General features: G+C 39.6%; 2 protein-coding genes across 3 annotated transcripts; one reads left to right on the top strand and one right to left on the bottom strand.

The window, feature by feature from the left end:
- Positions 1–423: 423 nt before the first annotated feature.
- On the bottom strand, positions 424–8,137 carry hspa8b (heat shock protein family A (Hsp70) member 8b). 2 transcript variants are annotated; one of them, XM_044119720.1, is made up of 10 exons: positions 7,982–8,129; positions 7,082–7,114; positions 6,161–6,370; positions 5,847–6,052; positions 5,351–5,503; positions 3,668–4,223; positions 3,394–3,596; positions 3,112–3,310; positions 2,772–3,004; positions 424–865 (listed from the first exon to the last, which is right to left on the bottom strand). In XM_044119720.1, the coding sequence occupies exons 3-10, from the start codon at positions 6,363–6,365 to the stop codon at positions 707–709; spliced, it is 1,914 nt and encodes a 637-aa protein (XP_043975655.1). In that variant the 5' UTR covers positions 6,366–6,370; positions 7,082–7,114; positions 7,982–8,129; the 3' UTR covers positions 424–706. The 2 variants fall into 2 exon arrangements, with proteins under 2 accessions (XP_043975655.1, XP_043975654.1); XM_044119719.1 differs by lacking the exon at positions 7,082–7,114 and having other exon boundaries at positions 7,982–8,137.
- Positions 8,138–13,406: 5,269 nt separating this feature from the next.
- On the top strand, positions 13,407–18,168 carry si:dkey-4p15.5 (zona pellucida-like domain-containing protein 1). Its single transcript, XM_044119152.1, has 11 exons — positions 13,407–13,539; positions 13,701–13,807; positions 13,914–14,140; positions 14,396–14,580; positions 15,621–15,693; positions 15,906–16,003; positions 16,095–16,175; positions 16,279–16,450; positions 16,533–16,632; positions 17,602–17,628; positions 17,731–18,168. Exons 1-11 carry the CDS (start codon positions 13,484–13,486, stop codon positions 17,814–17,816), a joined length of 1,212 nt encoding a protein of 403 aa, XP_043975087.1. The 5' UTR covers positions 13,407–13,483; the 3' UTR covers positions 17,817–18,168.
- The last annotated feature ends 588 nt before the right edge of the window (positions 18,169–18,756 follow it).

Below are 18,756 nucleotides of genomic sequence, written 5' to 3'. Positions count from 1 at the left end.
AACCACTTACATTTGCACTACATAAGCTTCCTTTGGGTTGAATATTTGACCGTTAAATGTTTCTAACTGCCACTGAACACCAATGACTTTACAGTGGTTAAGATCTACTCTGAATTGCACTAAAAAGATGCATTTTTTTCAGTGCAATTTCTACTTAACTGTTGAAACTCATCGTGCCGTTCTATAGTTAAGTCATAATGATGTAGTCTCTTTGAAATTTGCATCACTTAGCACTATTGCGTCTTGAGTGTAAACTCTTGAGTTGTTTATGTTCCTTTTAACTTGTTTCAAAGGAAGCATAGTAGACCAACCTTTAAAGTAACAATGTCACAGAAATTCCACTTATACTAGTTATTGAAAATAGTAAAAGTTGTTCATTTTATAGAGACCGGAAGACTTGCAAGAAGTAAAAAGAGTCCAAAGTTAAGTTATTTATTTATTTATTTATTCTTCTTTTGGTGAAGAACTGTGCAACATACAACTCCATCTCAAAGTAAAATAACCAACCGAAATACTGTGAGGCAATATAAACATTAACCATTTTAACTTAGAAACTCACAGAGAGTTAAAAAAAAAAACAGGAAAAACAATGTCCAGAGGACAGAAATTATTTGTTTACTCTTCAGAACATGCATTGGAAATATAAATAAGGCCGTCTGTGACATCGAACATAAAGAAAGAACATCTGTTGAGGCTGCAGTGCAGGTTAGTCCACCTCCTCTATGGTGGGGCCCGTGGCCCCTCCTGTTCCGGTCGCACCAGCTCTAGGCATCTGTCCTTCACTCTGGTACAGCTTGGTCATAATCGGGTTGCACAACCTCTCAAGTTCCTTCTGCTGGTGCTCAAACTCCTCTTTCTCTGCAGTCTAAAAAAAAGAAAAGAAAAGAAAACATTTTCTGGATAAAAATAAAGCTGAGAATATGCCTGCATGTTTTCAATTAAGTAATTGTTAAATTAAACCTTTTGCTAAAATAACTTTTTTCTTCTACTGTGGGATATATGCAACATAAAATTCAACAAATGTGTGCATAAAACTGCAGAGAGAATTATTTTCACCCGTTTGAAACAATTTATTAATTTGTGTGCACAGCTGCATGGACGTTGCTATGTCGACGGACAGAGATAATGACCAACAAACTCAATCTCCATTGTTTTAGATTATTGAATAACAGAAAATGGGAACCATATTTGGATTGATTTTTTTTTTCTTTTTTACAATACAACGGTAATAGGTATAATCACCAGCAGAAAAACATATTGACATATACAGACAGATGAGAACGAGTCTGAGAACATGGAGGATCAGCGTTGGGCTGTTTTGCAACAAGGAACCGGAAGAGAATAATGCTGGTGATCAATACTGATTAAAAATAGACTTGAAAGTAAGATGGAGAAATATTCCAGTGGGGCTGTGACCGGAAAATGGTTTTTCACGTTGGTCTGTCGGCCAATTGGATATTAACCCAGTAAACACAGACTCCCACTGCCACTTTATGCCTCTTATTAGCAGACATCGATTTAGTTGAACACTTAAGGCTGTTACAATAACAAATTTCAATGGATGATAAACTGTCCCAGATATTACTGTGATAGACTATACTATTACCATGTTGAGACCATTTTCAACTACTATAGTTATAATAATGACATATTAATCCAAGAACATCCATTCAAATATTAAAAAAAGTAATTTCTGAAGAACACTTAATAATCACTCTGCTTAGACGGGGAAAACAGGTAAAAGTGGCAGATAGTGCAAACTCCCTACTTTGTAATGGGTGCTAAACGTTTACAGCGTTTCTCTAATTTCACTGTGAAAACAGAGTTCATGCCTCTTCAATGTATATGTGTAACAAAACTATTGAAACTCAGGGTTTCCCCCAGAAAACTTGCTAAGCCCGGTGGTTGGGGCACCGAGGCGGTCCACTGGCGCCCCACTGTGTTTTGTATTAAAAGATGTTAAGTTGACAGGAAAAGTGAAAATATTACTGGGTAATTATATGTTACGGGAAAACATCACCAATGAAACGATATATAAAGCCACAACTAGTCTTAAAAACAAGAAATCAAAAAACACAATAAATTAATAAATTATTTGAACTTTTGTGTAATCCAATTTAAGTCAGCAGCTTCATAAGATGCTGACTTATTGCTTTTTAGGTTGGCCAGTTAAACCAGTCACAGAAGCTGTTAGAGATGCTGATGTTTTTAGCAGCAAGAGGCGCCCCTAAGTAAAATTCTGCTCAAGGCCTCATGCAGCCTTGGACCGGCCCTGGACGATGAGTTAAATTCACTGCACTGCGCAAAGATGTGCAACAAACGGGAGATTTACTTCAATGCTGCTAATGTGGCTTTAGTAGCTCTTCCATTTCGTTTCTGTTGAGTTTTTAACAAGGGGAGAGAAACTATTTTGGTTGGTCCAGTTTATGGGACGAGTTTCTCAGATCTCCGCGTAGCCGCACACATTAACTCTGTCTGACTAAGAGGACAAAGCATCCGATATGGTTTGATGCTTCGTGTAATTGAAAAAATATAACTGAAAATAATACTAAAATAATATAACACCAGCATGAAGGGTGACTGCACGTTATTCCTGTGGTTCACGTAGAGCTGCACCACCAGAGCAAACGCAGTGGCTCCTACCTTGATCAAAAACTCTGGCAAGAAACATAAATCCTCACAGGGTGTTGATGTAAATATCCATACAGGTCACCCTGTGCTAGTAAAGCCCCACTGCCAGTTTCCTGAAACTACTTCTCTCAAACTCGAACCTGATTTTTGTCGAGCCAGCTGATGACCTCGCTGCATTTGTCCAGGATCTTCTTCTTGTCCAACTCGCTGATCTTGTCCTTCAGCTTCTCGTCCTCTATGGTGGACCTCATATTGAAGGTGTAGGACTCCAGGCTGTTCTTGGCCGCCACCTTTTCTCGCTGCAAGTCGTCTTCTTCCCTGTACGTCTCCGCTTCGTGAACCATGCGCTCGATATCCTCTTTGCTCAAGCGGCCTTGGAAAGTAAGGAAAGGAGAAACAAAATGGGTTATGATAAAAAGTTATGATTAAAAACTGAGGGCTGGGGTTAGCTTTTCAATAAATTTAAAAGAGTTTTGTTACCTTTGTCGTTTGTGATGGTGATTTTGTTCTCCTTCCCGGTGCTCTTGTCAATGGCGGAGACATTCATGATGCCGTTAGCATCGATATCGAACGTCACCTCAATCTGAGGGACCCCCCGAGGAGCTGGCGGTATTCCCGTCAGCTCACATTTCCCCAGCAGGTTGTTATCTTTGGTCATGGCCCTTTCACCCTCAAAAACCTATGAATACGACAGCTAAGGTCAACTCAACTGGCACCCGTTTCATCTTTCGGAAGATAAACGTAAACAGACGGCTGCCTCGCCTGAATGAGCACGCCAGGCTGGTTGTCGGAATAAGTTGTGAAGGTCTGGGTCTGCTTGGTGGGGATGGTGGTGTTCCTCTTGATCAACACGGTCATGACTCCACCTGCCGTCTCGATGCCCAGAGACAAGGGCGTGACGTCCAACAGCAGCAGGTCCTGAACATTCTCGGATTTGTCTCCGCACAAGATGGCCGCCTGGACAGCTGCAAAACAAACGTTTAGAGGGTTTGTCTTGAAATTACGGCGTCATTTAAAAGGTGTGTAGTAGACATACCTGCACCGTAAGCCACCGCCTCGTCGGGGTTAATGCTCTTGTTGAGTTCCTTCCCGTTAAAGAAGTCCTGCAGGAGCTTCTGGATCTTTGGGATGCGGGTCGAGCCACCCACCAAGACGATCTCGTGGATCTGAGCCTTGTCCATCTTGGCGTCTCGGAGAGACTTCTCCACGGGCTCCAGCGTTCCGCGGAATAGGTCCGCGTTCAGCTCCTCAAAGCGCGCCCTGGTGATGGAAGTGTAGAAGTCGATGCCCTCGTACAGGGAGTCGATCTCGATGCTGGCCTGCGTGCTGGAAGACAGCGTGCGCTTGGCCCGCTCGCAGGCTGTGCGCAGGCGACGCACCGCCCTCTTGTTGTCGCTGATGTCCTTCTTGTACTTGCGCTTGAACTCGGAGATGAAGTGGTTCACCATGCGGTTGTCAAAGTCCTCGCCGCCCAGGTGGGTGTCGCCCGCCGTGGCCTTCACCTCAAAGATGCCGTCCTCGATGGTCAGGATGGAGACGTCGAAAGTGCCGCCTCCCAGGTCGAAGATGAGGACGTTTTTCTCGCATCCGACCTTAAGTGAAAAGAGCCATTTTTATTTGTTATTTTAATCTCTGTAACACTTCATCAACCTTTGATACTGTTGGTAGTTTTGAATCCAGGAAAAAAAAAAGAAAAAAAGACGGAATTACGAGATCCTGTTGTATGTATCAAAGCATCTGTTGGAAACTTTTGACATTTACTAAACTCAGAAAGGTGCATAAGAGTTTTTTGATGCATTAAATGAAAATGAAAGAGAAATGTTAAAAAATGAATCAGAGAGCTTTAAAGCTGCAGCAGGGAGTCCTGAGAAAACCACGCACTTAACCTGAAATTTTTAACCATCACACTTTAGATGACCGTCCCCTTTCCACACAGCGGAACCTACGACAGTTTTCCTGTTACGTTTATCAGTCAATCAGTCAAGTTTATTTGTTTAGCACGTTTCAACAACAAGGCTGTTCAAAGTGCTTTTCATCATAAAAACACAAGAATATGAAGTCCTAAAAATAATATACAGTCAGCAATTGAGAAACCAGCGACAAACATTACATTTAACGGTTGAAACAAGCAGCTTTTTCAATAATTTTGCTGATGAATGAAGTTGGAGATCGGCCTGTAAATCTGCAGTGGTGATTTGTCCAGATTGTTATTTTTTATTAGTGGTTTGATAACTGCTGTTAGGTTGTTTCTCCACAATTACCACGGCTTAAGTAAAACAGCAAACTTGACATGCACTGTGTGGGAGACGGGGGTGAGCAGCACGCACATGAGCATGATTGACAGTGCCAAGACCTTTCCTACTCAGTTTGACTGGTTGCTGCTGACCAGGAGCAATATATTTCTACAGATGGTAATAGGACCACCGGGGGGAGCCAGAAAAGCTTGATCTTTCTCACAGATTATCTGTCTCATATTCTTCTGTCAGTACATAGTGGGCGTTAAGGCAAATAACCTTTTATTTTTTTTTTGTGTAAAAGTTATTTACCGCAGCTTTAAAACATAGGATGAACGACTATAATTGGGACTCAATTATGTCTAAATCCCTTAAGGAAAAAAAAATGTATGGAAAAAAATTCAAAAGTCAAAGAAAGAATTTGTCTGTGAATTGCAAAGAAGTGCTCAGAACTGGGGGTTTTTTTTTTTAGTTTTTTTTTTTACCTTTTTGTCCAAACCGTAAGCAATGGCAGCAGCCGTTGGCTCGTTAATGATGCGCAGAACATTGAGCCCAGAAATGGTCCCTGCATCTTTGGTGGCCTGACGCTGAGAGTCATTGAAGTAGGCAGGTACAGTTACCACGGCATTTGTTATAGTCTGAACCAACAAAAAAAGAAAAACAGAGAGAATACATTTTCACATTTTACCGACATATTTTGTAAATCAATTTGTTCTTTATTGCAGTTTTAAATTATCCTGTTTGTACAAATTCAAACAGGTGTATAAGTGCATTTATCAGGTAAAACTCTTAAGATGAATATTGCCGTTATGTTTTTACAGCGTCCTTTTTGTCTTGGAGATACTAAGGAAGAATTCTGACTCAAAACATGCAAGGTTCATCCCTTTGCAATATAAAAGGCAACTCAAACACTTCACAAATGATGAATATATGCCAAAAGTTGTACAGCAGCAAGCTAAAGGTTTGAGTAGACTTGTGTACCTTGCCAAGGTATGCCTCAGCAATCTCCTTCATCTTCAGCAGCACCATGGAGGAGATCTCCTCTGGGTAGAAGGTCTTCGTCTCCCCTCTGTACTCCACTTTCACTTTGGGCCTCGAGCTATCATTGATGATGGTGAAGGGCCAGTGTTTCATGTCTGATTGGACAACGCTATCGTCAAAACGACGCCCAATAAGCCGCTTTGCATCTGAGGAAACAGCAGAGAAACCATCAGTGAGCTTTGTTTCCATCTCCCCAATGAGGTCAGTACTCATACACAGCTCTCTCTCTCTTTAAAAAGGAGCAAAAGTTGTACCAAAAACGGTGTTGTTGGGGTTGAGGGCCACCTGGTTCTTGGCTGCATCTCCAATCAGCCTCTCTGTGTCAGTAAAGGCCACATAACTGGGAGTGGTCCTGTTTCCCTGGTCATTAGCAATGATTTCAACTTTCCCGTGCTGAAACACTCCCACACAAGAGTAGGTAGTGCCCAGGTCAATGCCTACAGCTGGTCCCTTGGACATGGTCTCTAAAAGAGGAAGAGTAGTTATTAATCATTAAACAGACAGTAAGAGCATATCACAGATGACCCCAGATCTGTTTAAGTCCCTGTGAAAAGTCGTGATGAAGTGTACGGAGCAACAAAGCTATTAACAGACTCTGAGCGCATCATGCATGAGGGAAAGGGAAAAATCCAGAGCACCTGTTAAAAGGCTATTAGTCAGACAGAAGCCTAACAACAGGCCTTTATTGTGACAACACAGTTCTCTTCCAGGAACAATGTTCACTACATCCTAACTGACAAAAGAAAAAAAAAAAAAGGTTTTCTACAGACTTTATGGATTTAAGTCAGACCCAGAAGACCAAGAATAATAGGATGAAAAGCAAGCTGTAACTTCACTACATGATCACTACAAATAACCAAGAATATTTTAAGTGTTTGGGTCATAGACTGAACACATATAAAGTTAGATATCAAATTGTTTCAAGAGCTGAGTGGAGTAGTCTCGCTCCTGATTTATTATAAGCTCATTTAATTTACAGAATGAAGGACCTTTCAGAACCTAAAATAGACCTAATGACCACTTGGTAGCAAAGCTCTAAACAGTTCGCTATAAATGGGAACATGAATTGTAAAATGTCAGGCTATGAATGAGCTACAAACCCTATTTTTTTCTACACCAGGCTGCAATGAGATTAACTGTATCTGTGCCATTTGTTTCAGTAGCTCTGCTGTTACCATGCTGCTTGTGTTCAGCTTGAGTTTTCTTGTCTGTAAAGAAAGAGCATTATTTGTTAAGGCATAGAAAGTTGCTCTTATACAAGTTAATGTTTCTTAGAAAATCTGAATCCTCAGTAAATGTCACTGTCAAAATCCTAAGCATCTTAAGATCAAAACACAAACAAGTGTAAACCCAATTTCATTTACTTTTAGGTAAATAAATCGAATTAAAAGTGATTTGATTATCACTACTTGCTTCAGACCTTTAAAATGTAAAGATTGAGCATCTCGTTTGCTTGAGCCGATACAAATTTGGAATAGATCATTTACACAAAGATTTTACCTGGCCAATCATCTGCCGTCATACTTCCCATCTTCTAATAATATGCTTCCAGCTTATTATTGTTATAATTCGGTCGACAGCAAGGGGTAGCCTAATGCTTCCTTATAAATCTGTATGCTTCTGCATCCCCATTTTATCCGAAGCAGGTTAAGTCAGAGCTGGAGGCGGTGTATCCTTAAAGAATGCTCGGAACTTTCTGGAACTTTCCCTTTACCTTATATACGACCTATACGTTAAAGAATATTAAAGACAAGCGTCTAGAAGTGGAGTTCAAAGACCCAAAACTGTTGGAGTTAACCGATGTGAATAACAATAAATACAGAAAAAATGCAACAGGAGCATTTCTGACATGTTGCTGGGGGACTTTAATTATGCCCAAAAAGTAATTTGGACGTTTGTAACGCAAGAAATGACAATATAAAAATGCGGAATAGTAAAACAGTCAAACTTGTAAAACAGTTTGAAACGTTGCTCGAACGTTAAAGCCTCAAAATCTATTTCACGTTTTTTTTTTCTTACTACTTAAAAAATATACAAATAAACATTAATAAGACTAGAAAAAAAACGTTAAATACCTTCGCTGAATCAGCACACTTGCTTCTTCTCCAATTACAGCGGTTGTAACCGATACTCTTAATGAACTTCTCCGTTCAGTAAATCTGGATGAGAACAGTTGTGATTCCTCCGGTTGTCTTGGTGATCTACTTCTCAGCGCGTGTGCTCGCTGCTGCTGCAGGGGCCGCGCCTCCTCCTAAACACTGGCACGCGGAATTCTCTGGAACACAGGGAGGAGTCAAGCTGGCCAATCATCTGCCGTCATACTTCCCATCTTCTAAAGAACGACCAATTAGAGAGGTTTACACACCAGATGCTACAAATGAGAAGTTTGTTTCGAATAATGGAGGTTTCTAGTAATGACTAGCCATATTGAAAAAGGAAAGATCCAGTAGCAGCCACAGACTTCTTGTTCATTCACCTACGTTTCAGAGTTTCATGTTTTCCTCGGTGTGTAACTTTTGTTTAATACAAAACCTGAACGCTTTTATATTCTACGGGTTTGCGTTCCCTCGCAATAATCTACTGGTCAGTTATGCGGCATAATTGAATACTGTAAGCCCTTCTTACGGTGGCCACCGCACTTTCTGCCTAAATACAAGGTTATGTAAGGTTTTTCCTTGTATGTTAATATCTGCTTGTGAAATATCTGACATTTTATATCTTTTTCTTTGGTATGAAAAGGCAGCCCTTACAAAAAAATCCCATGAAAATCACATGTGACTTTCACATGTGGTTCACAAATTTTTACATGTGAATGATGTGAATCACATGTGAAAGCACATGAATACGTGTGATTTTGGAACGTTTCGTGGTAAATTCACATGTGATTCACACATTTCCACATGTGATCACATGAAAATCACATGTGAAAACATGTGATTTTTTGTGGATTATGTGATCACATGTGATCACATAATTTGTAAGGGAGCACAAACCTATGATATAAACAGAAGCTTTCCGTAAGTAGGAAAGAAATACAAATACATCTTCAGGTGATAGCAGGTGTCTGCAGAAGAGCAATTGGAAGAAGAGTATTGAATCAGTAAACAAAAATTGTTTACTGTACATATGGCCTCCAGCTATCTGACCACATGAGGGCAGAAGAAGGTGATTTCAAAGGTCAAAGACATTCACTAAATTGGTAGATGATCATCCTGCTTGGGGATTTAGTTAAATAACAAACTGTTGAAAAATAGCAATCAGCAAACCTGTTGCAAGACAAAAAAAAAAAAAGGAAATGATTGAATAATAGGAAACAAAATTGGGAGCTTTAAATATAAATTACGAAATGATAGAAAATTGAAAAAAAGAGAAAGGATTGTATGATACAGTTGTGCTCATAAATATACAAACCTTGACACAATTTAGATTGTTTGTTTTGGCCATTTTTCCGAGAACATGAATGATAACACAAAAACTTTCTTCTACACATAGTTACTGGGTGACTCCATTTATTGTCTATAATCTGTGCTTACTCCTTTTAAAATCATGTTGACACCAGAAAATTTAAACCCTGATCAAAACTTCACATACCTTAATGTTGTGTATTGCCCCCCTGAATATCCGCTTGGAGTCCTTGGTGGTAGTTGTGGATGAGGCTCTTCATTTTCTCTGATGGTAAAGTTGTCCATTTTTCTTGGCAAAATGCCATCGGTTTCTGTAAATTCCTGAGTTGTCTTGAAGGACCTGCATGTTGGAGTTCTCTCCAGAGTGGCTCAGTGAGGTCAGAGACGTCCACTGCAGAACCCTCACTTTGTTCTGTTGTAGCCAATAACTTGGCCTTGTGTTTGGGAGTATGAGTAAGTATGTGCGGCTTCCAGGCTGATGAGCGCAGTTCCCCTTCCCCCGCTGAGTATTTTTCTGATAACATACCCCATTGTTGTGGTTGTGCCCAAGATGACTTTGTTCCAGAAATGTTTATGCTTGTCTCTGTGCTGTCTGGCACTGTAAGACACCAGACAGTACTGTAAGACGAATATTTTGCTACATTTTTTATAGTAATATCTTTCTTCTGGTGACTCGATCTTGCAGTCTATTTTTCTTCAAGTGCCTCCTTATTTGTGCGTCTTGAAACAGCAACACTACTCTATTTTCAGAGTCGGGTTTTTCAGGTGAAGTTATTCGTGGAGTTTTTCTTTGCGTGCCTAACAATTTTTCTGAACTTTTCGGTGGTTTATCTACCTCTGGTTTCAGCCTGTGAAGCCCCAAAGCAACCCCAAACTATCCCACTGCTACGACCATGAGAGTGTTTCTGTATAATGCTATGTTTCTAAAATGCTGAGTTATTTTTACTCCGTATGTAGCTGGATGCTCATCATACAAGAAGTTCCACATTAGTCTATGTTGACAAGTCCTGAGAATCATCAAGATGTTTTTGGTAAATGTGAGCCAGTAGGTCTTTGTGTTCTGGTTGGTCAGCAGTGGTTTTGGCTTAGAAACTTTCCAATGATTGCCATTTTTGCTCATTTGGTATCTTGGAATCATGAACACTTAGATTGACAGAGACAACTGAGCCTTGCAGCTGGAGTGGATCTTCTTCTGGGTTCTTTTGTTACCTTTCTGATGAGTTGCCAATTGGCTTTTGGAGTAATTTAGATAGGTTAACTACTCCCAAAAAGGTTTATCACATTATTGTGTTTAGTATATTATTTAGATAATGGTTTTATGTGTGAAAATGTTTGCGTAACCTTTTCCAGCCTGATATCAATGGCTTTGTTTTCTGTTTTCAATTTTCTGTTCATGGAACACTAAACTTTTGATTCAACAGGGGTGCAGTGACTTTTCTTTTTATGCCTCAGTTTTGGATATAATTTTTTAGAATTTATAAACAACAAAAATCCGCTAAGAAATGTAAAAAAAAAAACCAAACCCAAATGGAAGAGTAGTTTTAGCTTATTTGACGTTTGAAAATATGTCACAAAACATATTCACACCCTTCGAACGTTTCCACATTTGCCATGTTACAATCTCAAACTTTATTGGATTTTAGGAAGATTTTATGTGACAGTCCAAAGAAAAGTAGTGCATGTTAGTAAGTGGAATGAAAAACTTACATTAATTTTCACAAAACCGCCTCAAAACCAAGAACCACTTCTTTATGGAATTACAGCTGTAATTCCTTTGGGGTATGTCTCTCTACCAACCTTGGAGACTAAAACTATTCCCAATCATCTGTCCAAAATATTTCAAACTCAATCTGGTTAAATGGCGAACATTAATTTTTGAGTTTTTCACGTGGATTTCCAGTTGAATTTAGGTCTGGAGTGGACTATTTAAAATTCAGGTGGGTTCCTCTGTTCACCTTTAACGTTGGATTGATCATCTTGAAAAGAACTAGATGCGACGAGCCAAATAACACAATATTTGTTATTTTTATTATATGCACTGAAAGTAGACTACAAAAGCCTCAGAGACCTTTAGTTGCTGGAAACACACTCCCTCCCGATTCACATAAGAACAAATGCTGAGGTTGGGTAAAAAGGAAACATCGGGGTCACAGATGATCAAATTTTAGGCCTGCTCTCGGGATCGGCTTACCTTTACAATGCAGAACATGCATTGAAATTGAGAGCTTCTTCCATGTTACTGGTGCTACTTGAAGTGTTGGATAGATTTTCAGCTATGACTCACAGTACAGTGAGCTCCACCTACAGTCCATATTGTTTTTTCAAATGTAAAAAAATTCAAAACCTTTTGCTCAATGTGACTCTGTAAAAGGAAAGCAGAAACAAAGAGGAATACGATCTGTAACGATGCAAAAGTAAGACATGATACCCGAGCAAAATGTACTTCAATAAGACCTTTAGTCCTGTACATGGGGCGAAAAACATATAAAACTCTACCATTCATTGCTTTATTGACCATACAAGTTGTTCTTTTTTTTTTTATAACGAGGCGTCCAAACAGCAAAGCAATGTACTCTCAATTTCTGAGAAGCAACAAAGGCGTCATTGTCACATCATGACAGCATGTAATCTGTGTGCTGTAGCAAAATGTTGACATTTTTGAGTTATACTCCCCTGAGGCTCTCTGATGAATGTGACTTGAACTGACCGTTCCGTCACAGGAGTCCACATAACACAACCCTAAGCACCATTCTTGTTTCTTTGTCATCCTCTATACTTGTTCTTGTTGCCGGTGAACGTCTAATGTATCTCCTATTTCCATTCATGTTAAAAGGTCAGATTTATGGACACATGAGATGCGTTATTTTATTATGTAAATGGCCAAAAAAAACATGAGAAGGCATTTATGGGCGGTTCTAGGGCTCCGGAGCCCCAGGTTGTGTATTTAATAAGTTTGTTACAATTTGTGGTTAAGTGTTTTTTTTTAATGACATAAATAAAAACCCATTTATGGGCCGATTAGGATATAGCAGTGTCTTATCAAAAGCTTGGTTCTGCTGAGACCAATCATGGATTGTAGAGTTCTTGAAATACGTCCACCGACCTCTGGGCACAGGTCCTGACCCACATGGTGCACAGCCTGTTCTCCTTTATCGCTCTCTGTCTAAGGTGACTGCATTGAATGCTTTTGGCACCAAGTTCTGTGTCAGCGCTGACACAAATGGCATCGCTGCGAGACAAACGCTGTTTATCAATAATAACAGAGACACCAAATCCGGTATTTGACATCAGATACGCCCCGGGTAATCCATCGGGAGCCCTTATTCAGGCCGCGTCCTCGTGTCTGTATTATGGGGATGTTCTTCTGGGAACCTGTGATACCTTTTATTTGATTTTTTTTGTTTTTGGGTCAGGATGCTCCACAAAAGTGTTGGGATACCTTTTCAGATAGGTGTGTCGTTTTGTTCCCAGATTGCACAAAACAGCGGGGACATCTTTCTATTTAAGGTTCCAAGCCTGAGGCCACAACAAATAAATGAACAACTCGCTTTCTTAAAGTCAATGTCGAAACTTTTATCGTTTTTTTTTTTTTAAATGAAAAGATAAATACCTGATATCCGATCACTGACCCAGATATTTGATAGATCTTGGATTTAAAATTAGATTTGGAGCATGTAAGGGTGTCCTGGTGGAGAGTTGGTTGTTTTTACGATGTTAATGGATATCCTGGGGTCTCTTTGCTTTACGCCTGAGGTCCTTTAATAATTTGGTCAGAAGAGGATTTTGTGGTATGTTTCAGAGATGGTCCTCCATTACGACCACACACAGTAAAAACATCTTAATGTCACCTGCTTATATGTCAAAAATGATACGTTTCTTATAAAGTATAATAAATATCTTTCTGAAATATCTATGGCTTAATAAAGCGATTTAAAAAAATAAAATAAAATCAATGTCCAAAGTTTTTCTCTCAAAAAATTAAGTATACATAGAAACATTAATTATTCCTAGAATAATTCATTCCTGGAGTGAAATTAATCATGCTGTGATTATTCTGATGTTGGCCCCAGAATCAAAACCTTACGTCAGCTATTATGAAAAGTTAGATTGAAAGCCCGGTTCAGGTTACTCCATTGTGCTGGTGGTCACATGCGTGTGGAGCCAGCGCTATAAATGGAGGGATCCGTCCACGGAGGAGAGCAGACGCGACTCAAGATGAAGACTTACAGGTGAGTCTGGGAATTTTTCTTCTTAATTCAGTCTTCCTTTTCAGTGACTTAACATCCAGAAAAAGAAAAAGAAAAAAAAACACCTCTTAAAAAGGGTCTATTTAGACATCTATAACAGTTTTTGAAAAGTTTGTCTGATTGCTTTTGCTGCTTTCTCGCAGATCCACGCTGATGCTGGTCCTCCTCGTGTGGCAGCTCGGCCTGTTTCTGCAGGCCGACGCCCAGGTCCCAGACCAATGCATTCTCAGCAACACGTTCAGAAGTCCAGGTTAGACTTTTTTGGATTGCTGCTTTTAAAAAAAAAAAAGAAAAAAAAAAGGTTGTCGTTGCTTTAATTCGCGTCCCTCCTCTGTTTTTTTTTCTCTTTCTCTCAGAAAATGCCGACATAAACGTAACATGTGGCACCCAGTACATGGACCTCAGCATCTTGATTTGTCCTATTTATAGCTCTCAGTACAACGAGTCCCTGATGGTGCTCAACAATCAGTTCAACAAACCGGTGTGCTTCGGAAAAGCCGACTGGAATGTCACTCCGCCAGTTTTGAAATTTAGATTCCCCATAAATGAAACTTCCTTGTCAGACTGCGGCAACAACTTCCAGGTATTTAATTCCCTTCACCTACCTATATTGTTTGAATCCACAACTGTTTTAGTAAGTTAGAGTAGAGGAAAAGGATTCAACCCTCCTGTGTGGTTTCGGAAATTGACGGTCTGACAGGACTATCCCCCTTTTCCCAGCTGTCCCATCGTGACATTTGCCGCGCTCCTCCTGAGCCTCTGGGAGGGTTTTAATCGTAAAATATTTGCAAAATGTGTATATTCTGCTCTATTTATCATCGTTATTATTATTTAACAGATAACCAATCAGGTTGGAACTGGAGAATTTGCAGACTACTCCAAAGTGGAGTTTGTGAACATCTCAGGCAGGGTCATGTCTGTTGACCCGTCCTCTGGCATGATCACCTACCGACCGCAGATCCAATACATGTTCTCCTGCAAGTACCCAATGCAGTACCTGCTCAACAACACTCAGCTCAGCGTGTGAGTACAGCAAGGAGACAGCCGCCGTATCTGTAGAGCACACACAGGAGGCCCAGAATCATGGAGCATGATGTTAATCGCTTTAGTCTTCAAATAGAAAAATTAATTAATAAATTAATGATCATTGCTGCTGAAATATTATGACAATCCAATCAAATAAAATTTACCATGCAACAACAATTGCTCAAATTAATTATTTAAAAATGACACTGAAATAAATCCGGATACAGAATATAAAATGAATTAATAAACAAACGTGTAATTTTAAGATGCGTATGTAAGTTAGTTTTTTTTCTGTTTTTAAATTTTCAAAACGTGCCAGAATATAACAATATTCAAGGATCAGTTAAATGTTACAAATATGTAGATATCTGATTAAATATGTTTCTAGATAGAAATTATTTCAATATTTACTTATTTTTATGGTGACCTGCTGCAACACTTCATGAATTTTCAGTAAGCTTTATTTACTAAGACAGTGGACAAAACCTGAACTGCTCTTGCCAGCGTCATTGGCCGGACGTTTACTTGCTGTGCCGTAGAGCCAATCAGATGTTAGACAGCAACATAATGTACAGCAGGAACCATGTGATCATTTAAAAACTGGGATGAATACATAAGTTTTTAGATTTAATGGATGCAAACGTGAATGAATGATCTTCACATATAGATTTATGTGATTAATTACAAATAATGTGGAACAACGGTATAACTCAGAGAGCTTCAGCTGAATGCCAGGAGCTTATGTGTTCCAAAAAATGTTGAAATCATTCAAATAATTATGTATACGTTTTCAGTTTTAATGGAAATCAATAATTTATTTGTGTCTTACGTTGTGGCACATTTTGCTGCAACCAAAAGGGGGAGCAGAGTGCTACGTTAGTCATTGCCCAATGCTGCAAACAAAGTTCCCATCGCTCACACATTTTCAGGCGTCTCATGAAAATGACATCGAACCAAAGAAACATAAAACCAGACAATTTTCGCACAAATCACAACCTTAACTTTATTGAAAACCTCTGTATATTCTGTGCATGCAGATCGGGTGTCAACGTTGCCATACGAGACAACAACGGTAGCTTCATCAGTACCCTGAAAATGGAGCTCTACCAAGTAAGAGCTACACCCATTTGAATTCTTTTTTTGAAATAATATTTAATTTATTTTTTTGTACTCGATTCGATCTTTTATTATTATTATTATTATTATTATTATTATTATTATTATTATTATTATTATTATTATTATTATTATTATTATTATTATTATTATTATTATTATTATTATTATTATTATTATTATTATTTGTCTTTTCCCCTAAACAGGACGTAGGATACCAGAATCCACTTACCATTCCTCCAACAGGACTCAACCTGAAAACCAAGATCTACGTTTCAGTAAAAGCAACCAACCTGACAGAAAAGTACTCAAACTTTGATCATTTAAATCCAAACCGGCCACATCTGTGCTAAAGGAGAACAAACTACTGACAGTGTAACTCTGCTCCTCTAAAGGTTCAACTTGCTGCTGGACCGATGCTACACCACCACAGGCCCTTTTCCCATGCAGACCAATTATTACGACCTCTTTGTCGGGTGAGTTGGATGCCGGATACGTCTGGCCGCATCAAGAGACTTTCTTTTTACCTACATGACATTCAACCCTGCTGGGAACTCTTTTGTTCTTGATGCACCCCAGGTGTAATCGTGACCCGCAGACCAAAGTGGAGATAAACGGCGTTTCGCAGAGCGCTCGCTTCTCCTTTGAGGCCTTCAGATTTATAGAGCACAAGAATCTGACAGTTTCCACTTTCTACCTGCACTGCGTCACCAGGCTGTGTGAGAAAAGCACCTGCAGCTCCTTACTGCCTGTAAGCCAACTCATGTGCAGCCTTGCGGGAAGATTTTACTTTAAGTGGGTTTTGAGTTTTTCTCTTCTTTCTCTACGAACAGGTCTGTAGTGGTCAAAACCGTAGAAGGAGAGAAGCTACGGATGTGCCGACCAACGCTACGATCACCTCTCAGCAAATACGCGTCAGCCAACAGACCGCTGGTGCGTCTTTAACTAAAACACGTCACATGTCTGTTCCTCCAACACCATCAGAAACAAAGCCACAACAGGGGAGAATACACAGCTGTGAAATTTCAGAATAAAACTTTTAGGTAGCATCACATAACACAACAAGAAATAACTAACCAGGTACTTTCTTGAGAATTTCTGAGAACTTGCAAGGTACTTTTTAGGAATGCTAGTGGAGCCTTCCTAAACTTTAAGGTTACGCTTCACAAAACTGACTGGTGAGTAGTTCCAAGTACCTGGTGAGTTCTGGGGAAGTACTAGATAGTTCCACCTACATACTTTGTCTTTTGGAAAGTACTTTGGGAATTCACCTGGGAAGTTCTGCAAAGGTTCCAGTATTCACACTGCTGGCAAATATGAGCCAAATCAGATTTTTTCCTGAGTGGGCAGAGGCTCGTGGTGACAAGGTCAGACTTTTTAGAAGTGTAAACACTCAGGTCTGGCCTTCATCAGATGTTTTTGAGTCAGACGTGAGCCACGTCCTGAATCCGGCTCGGATCCACCCTTTTGGAATGCGGTTCCGGTGGGAACAACCGAAGCGGGTTTGATGCTCCTTTGCCGTTTTAAAACAAGTGTCCTATCATAAGAGCCGAGAGGAAGACATTGTTAAGTAAAAGTTGCCCTCGGCCTCCTGAGGTCGGGATTAACTTTCTGTGAAGTCAACATCTCTGTCTCACCCTTCCTTGCTGCAGTACCAGCATCCCAACAAACCTGCACCGAACCGGAAGCCAAAGCTCCGCAAAATACCAAAATCCAGAATTTCACTTCCTTTATTATTTGTGCCTTCTGACACATTAAGTGGTTCCCGTTGGACACGTCCTTTTCCAATCACATAATCCTCAGTGGTTTTCACAATGTGCTTATTTGAGTTACTTATGAAAGTATTTCTTAAAATACTGTTTTTCCTGTTATATATATTTTCCTCTGTTCTTTTTTTTTAAGATGATGGAGGTACGCTGGCTTCTCAAAGTAAGAACCTGCCATGTAACTTTCTGATATTCATGTTTACCGTTTTCCTCATTTCAAGGTAGCTCACGGTATTTTTTTTTCTCTCTATTTCTTCTCTATCAGCTTCATCGGCTGAAAGTATTGCATCCGCTTTCTCCTCGTTGCTGTTCTCGTTGCTGCTTGCCGTTTGCTCCACGAAATTCGACTAAAACGCCCCCGGGGTCAGGGGCAACGTCACCTGACGAAGAATGAAGCCAATCATAAATCACAGCACATCAGCTGCAAAGCAGGGTGGGACGGGATTTTACACTAGATCAGGTAGTCATGAGATTCAAACGCAGTTTTACAGCTAATACACAGTTGTACTAGTTGTTAAGAAGAAAATAAGGGCTCAGCTGGTGTATAATAACAGTGCATTGTAATTATATCTCGGTCATAATCATTATATTGGATTCATTTCCATGTATTTAATGAGAGTTGACAACTTTTATAATCAGGAATGTTGTAATTGTTTTGTTTCGTTTTGTTTTCTTGCTGGGAATAAAGAGAAAAGCGATTTAATCCTTTGTGAAATGTGAAATATTTTGGACTGAGCACATCTATTTTGACAAGTTGTTTGACAACTCATTTATTTCTCCCTGTTTTTAAGGTACGGATGTAAGTAGACTACAAAGAAAGATGAGCAAGCAAAACAGTTGCTTGCTTATTTTACTCTTTCAGTTTATTCAGTGAAAGTGTTCACAGCACATTCGACTGTAACTGAAAATCTTGGGACAAAACTGATCTGTGGTTGTTTTTCCCACAAATGACAAAAATCTGTGGAGACCAATTTCAAATTTGATCTTCAGATTCTTTCTTTTCAACCAGCAGACCGTCACAAAGTCACTTTTAGGTAGTTGAATACATTAAATCTCATTTTCGCTGCAGAAAGCCGTCAGCTGAAGTCAACTAAAAGTCTAATTCATCTCCACGTCTTTTAAAAAAGTTTAATCAGGCACTGTGTAGTAAAAAACCCCAAAAACTCCTCAATCTGGAGACAAGGAACGCGAGACTGGATCTGGACAACTTCAGTCAAAAGAAACGCTGATCTGAGGCGATCCATGTTTAGGAAAGTTTTAATAAAAGTCGTTTCTACTGGCTGCTTTACTT

The sequence above is a fragment of the Gambusia affinis genome, linkage group LG06 (assembly GCF_019740435.1).
Source record: "Gambusia affinis linkage group LG06, SWU_Gaff_1.0, whole genome shotgun sequence".
NCBI lineage: Eukaryota > Metazoa > Chordata > Actinopteri > Cyprinodontiformes > Poeciliidae > Gambusia > Gambusia affinis.
This window is presented reverse-complemented; position numbering and strand designations above follow the sequence as displayed.

Bases quoted from the DNA above. Each gene is read 5' to 3' on its own strand.
- hspa8b (XM_044119719.1), bottom strand. From the start codon at position 6,365: ATGTCCAAGGGACCAGCTGTAGGCATTGACCTGGGCACTACCTACTCT. The intron at 4,224-5,350 runs GTAAAAAAAAAA...TTTTCACTTAAG, and splicing joins CTTACGGTTTGGACAAAAAG to GTCGGATGCGAGAAAAACGT. The intron at 866-2,771 runs GTTCGAGTTTGA...TCTTTTTTTTAG, and splicing joins GCTGGCTCGACAAAAATCAG to ACTGCAGAGAAAGAGGAGTT.
- si:dkey-4p15.5 (XM_044119152.1), top strand. From the start codon at position 13,484: ATGGAGGGATCCGTCCACGGAGGAGAGCAGACGCGACTCAAGATGAAG. The intron at 15,694-15,905 runs GTAAGAGCTACA...TCCCCTAAACAG, and splicing joins TGAAAATGGAGCTCTACCAA to GACGTAGGATACCAGAATCC. The intron at 16,176-16,278 runs GTGAGTTGGATG...GATGCACCCCAG, and splicing joins TATTACGACCTCTTTGTCGG to GTGTAATCGTGACCCGCAGA.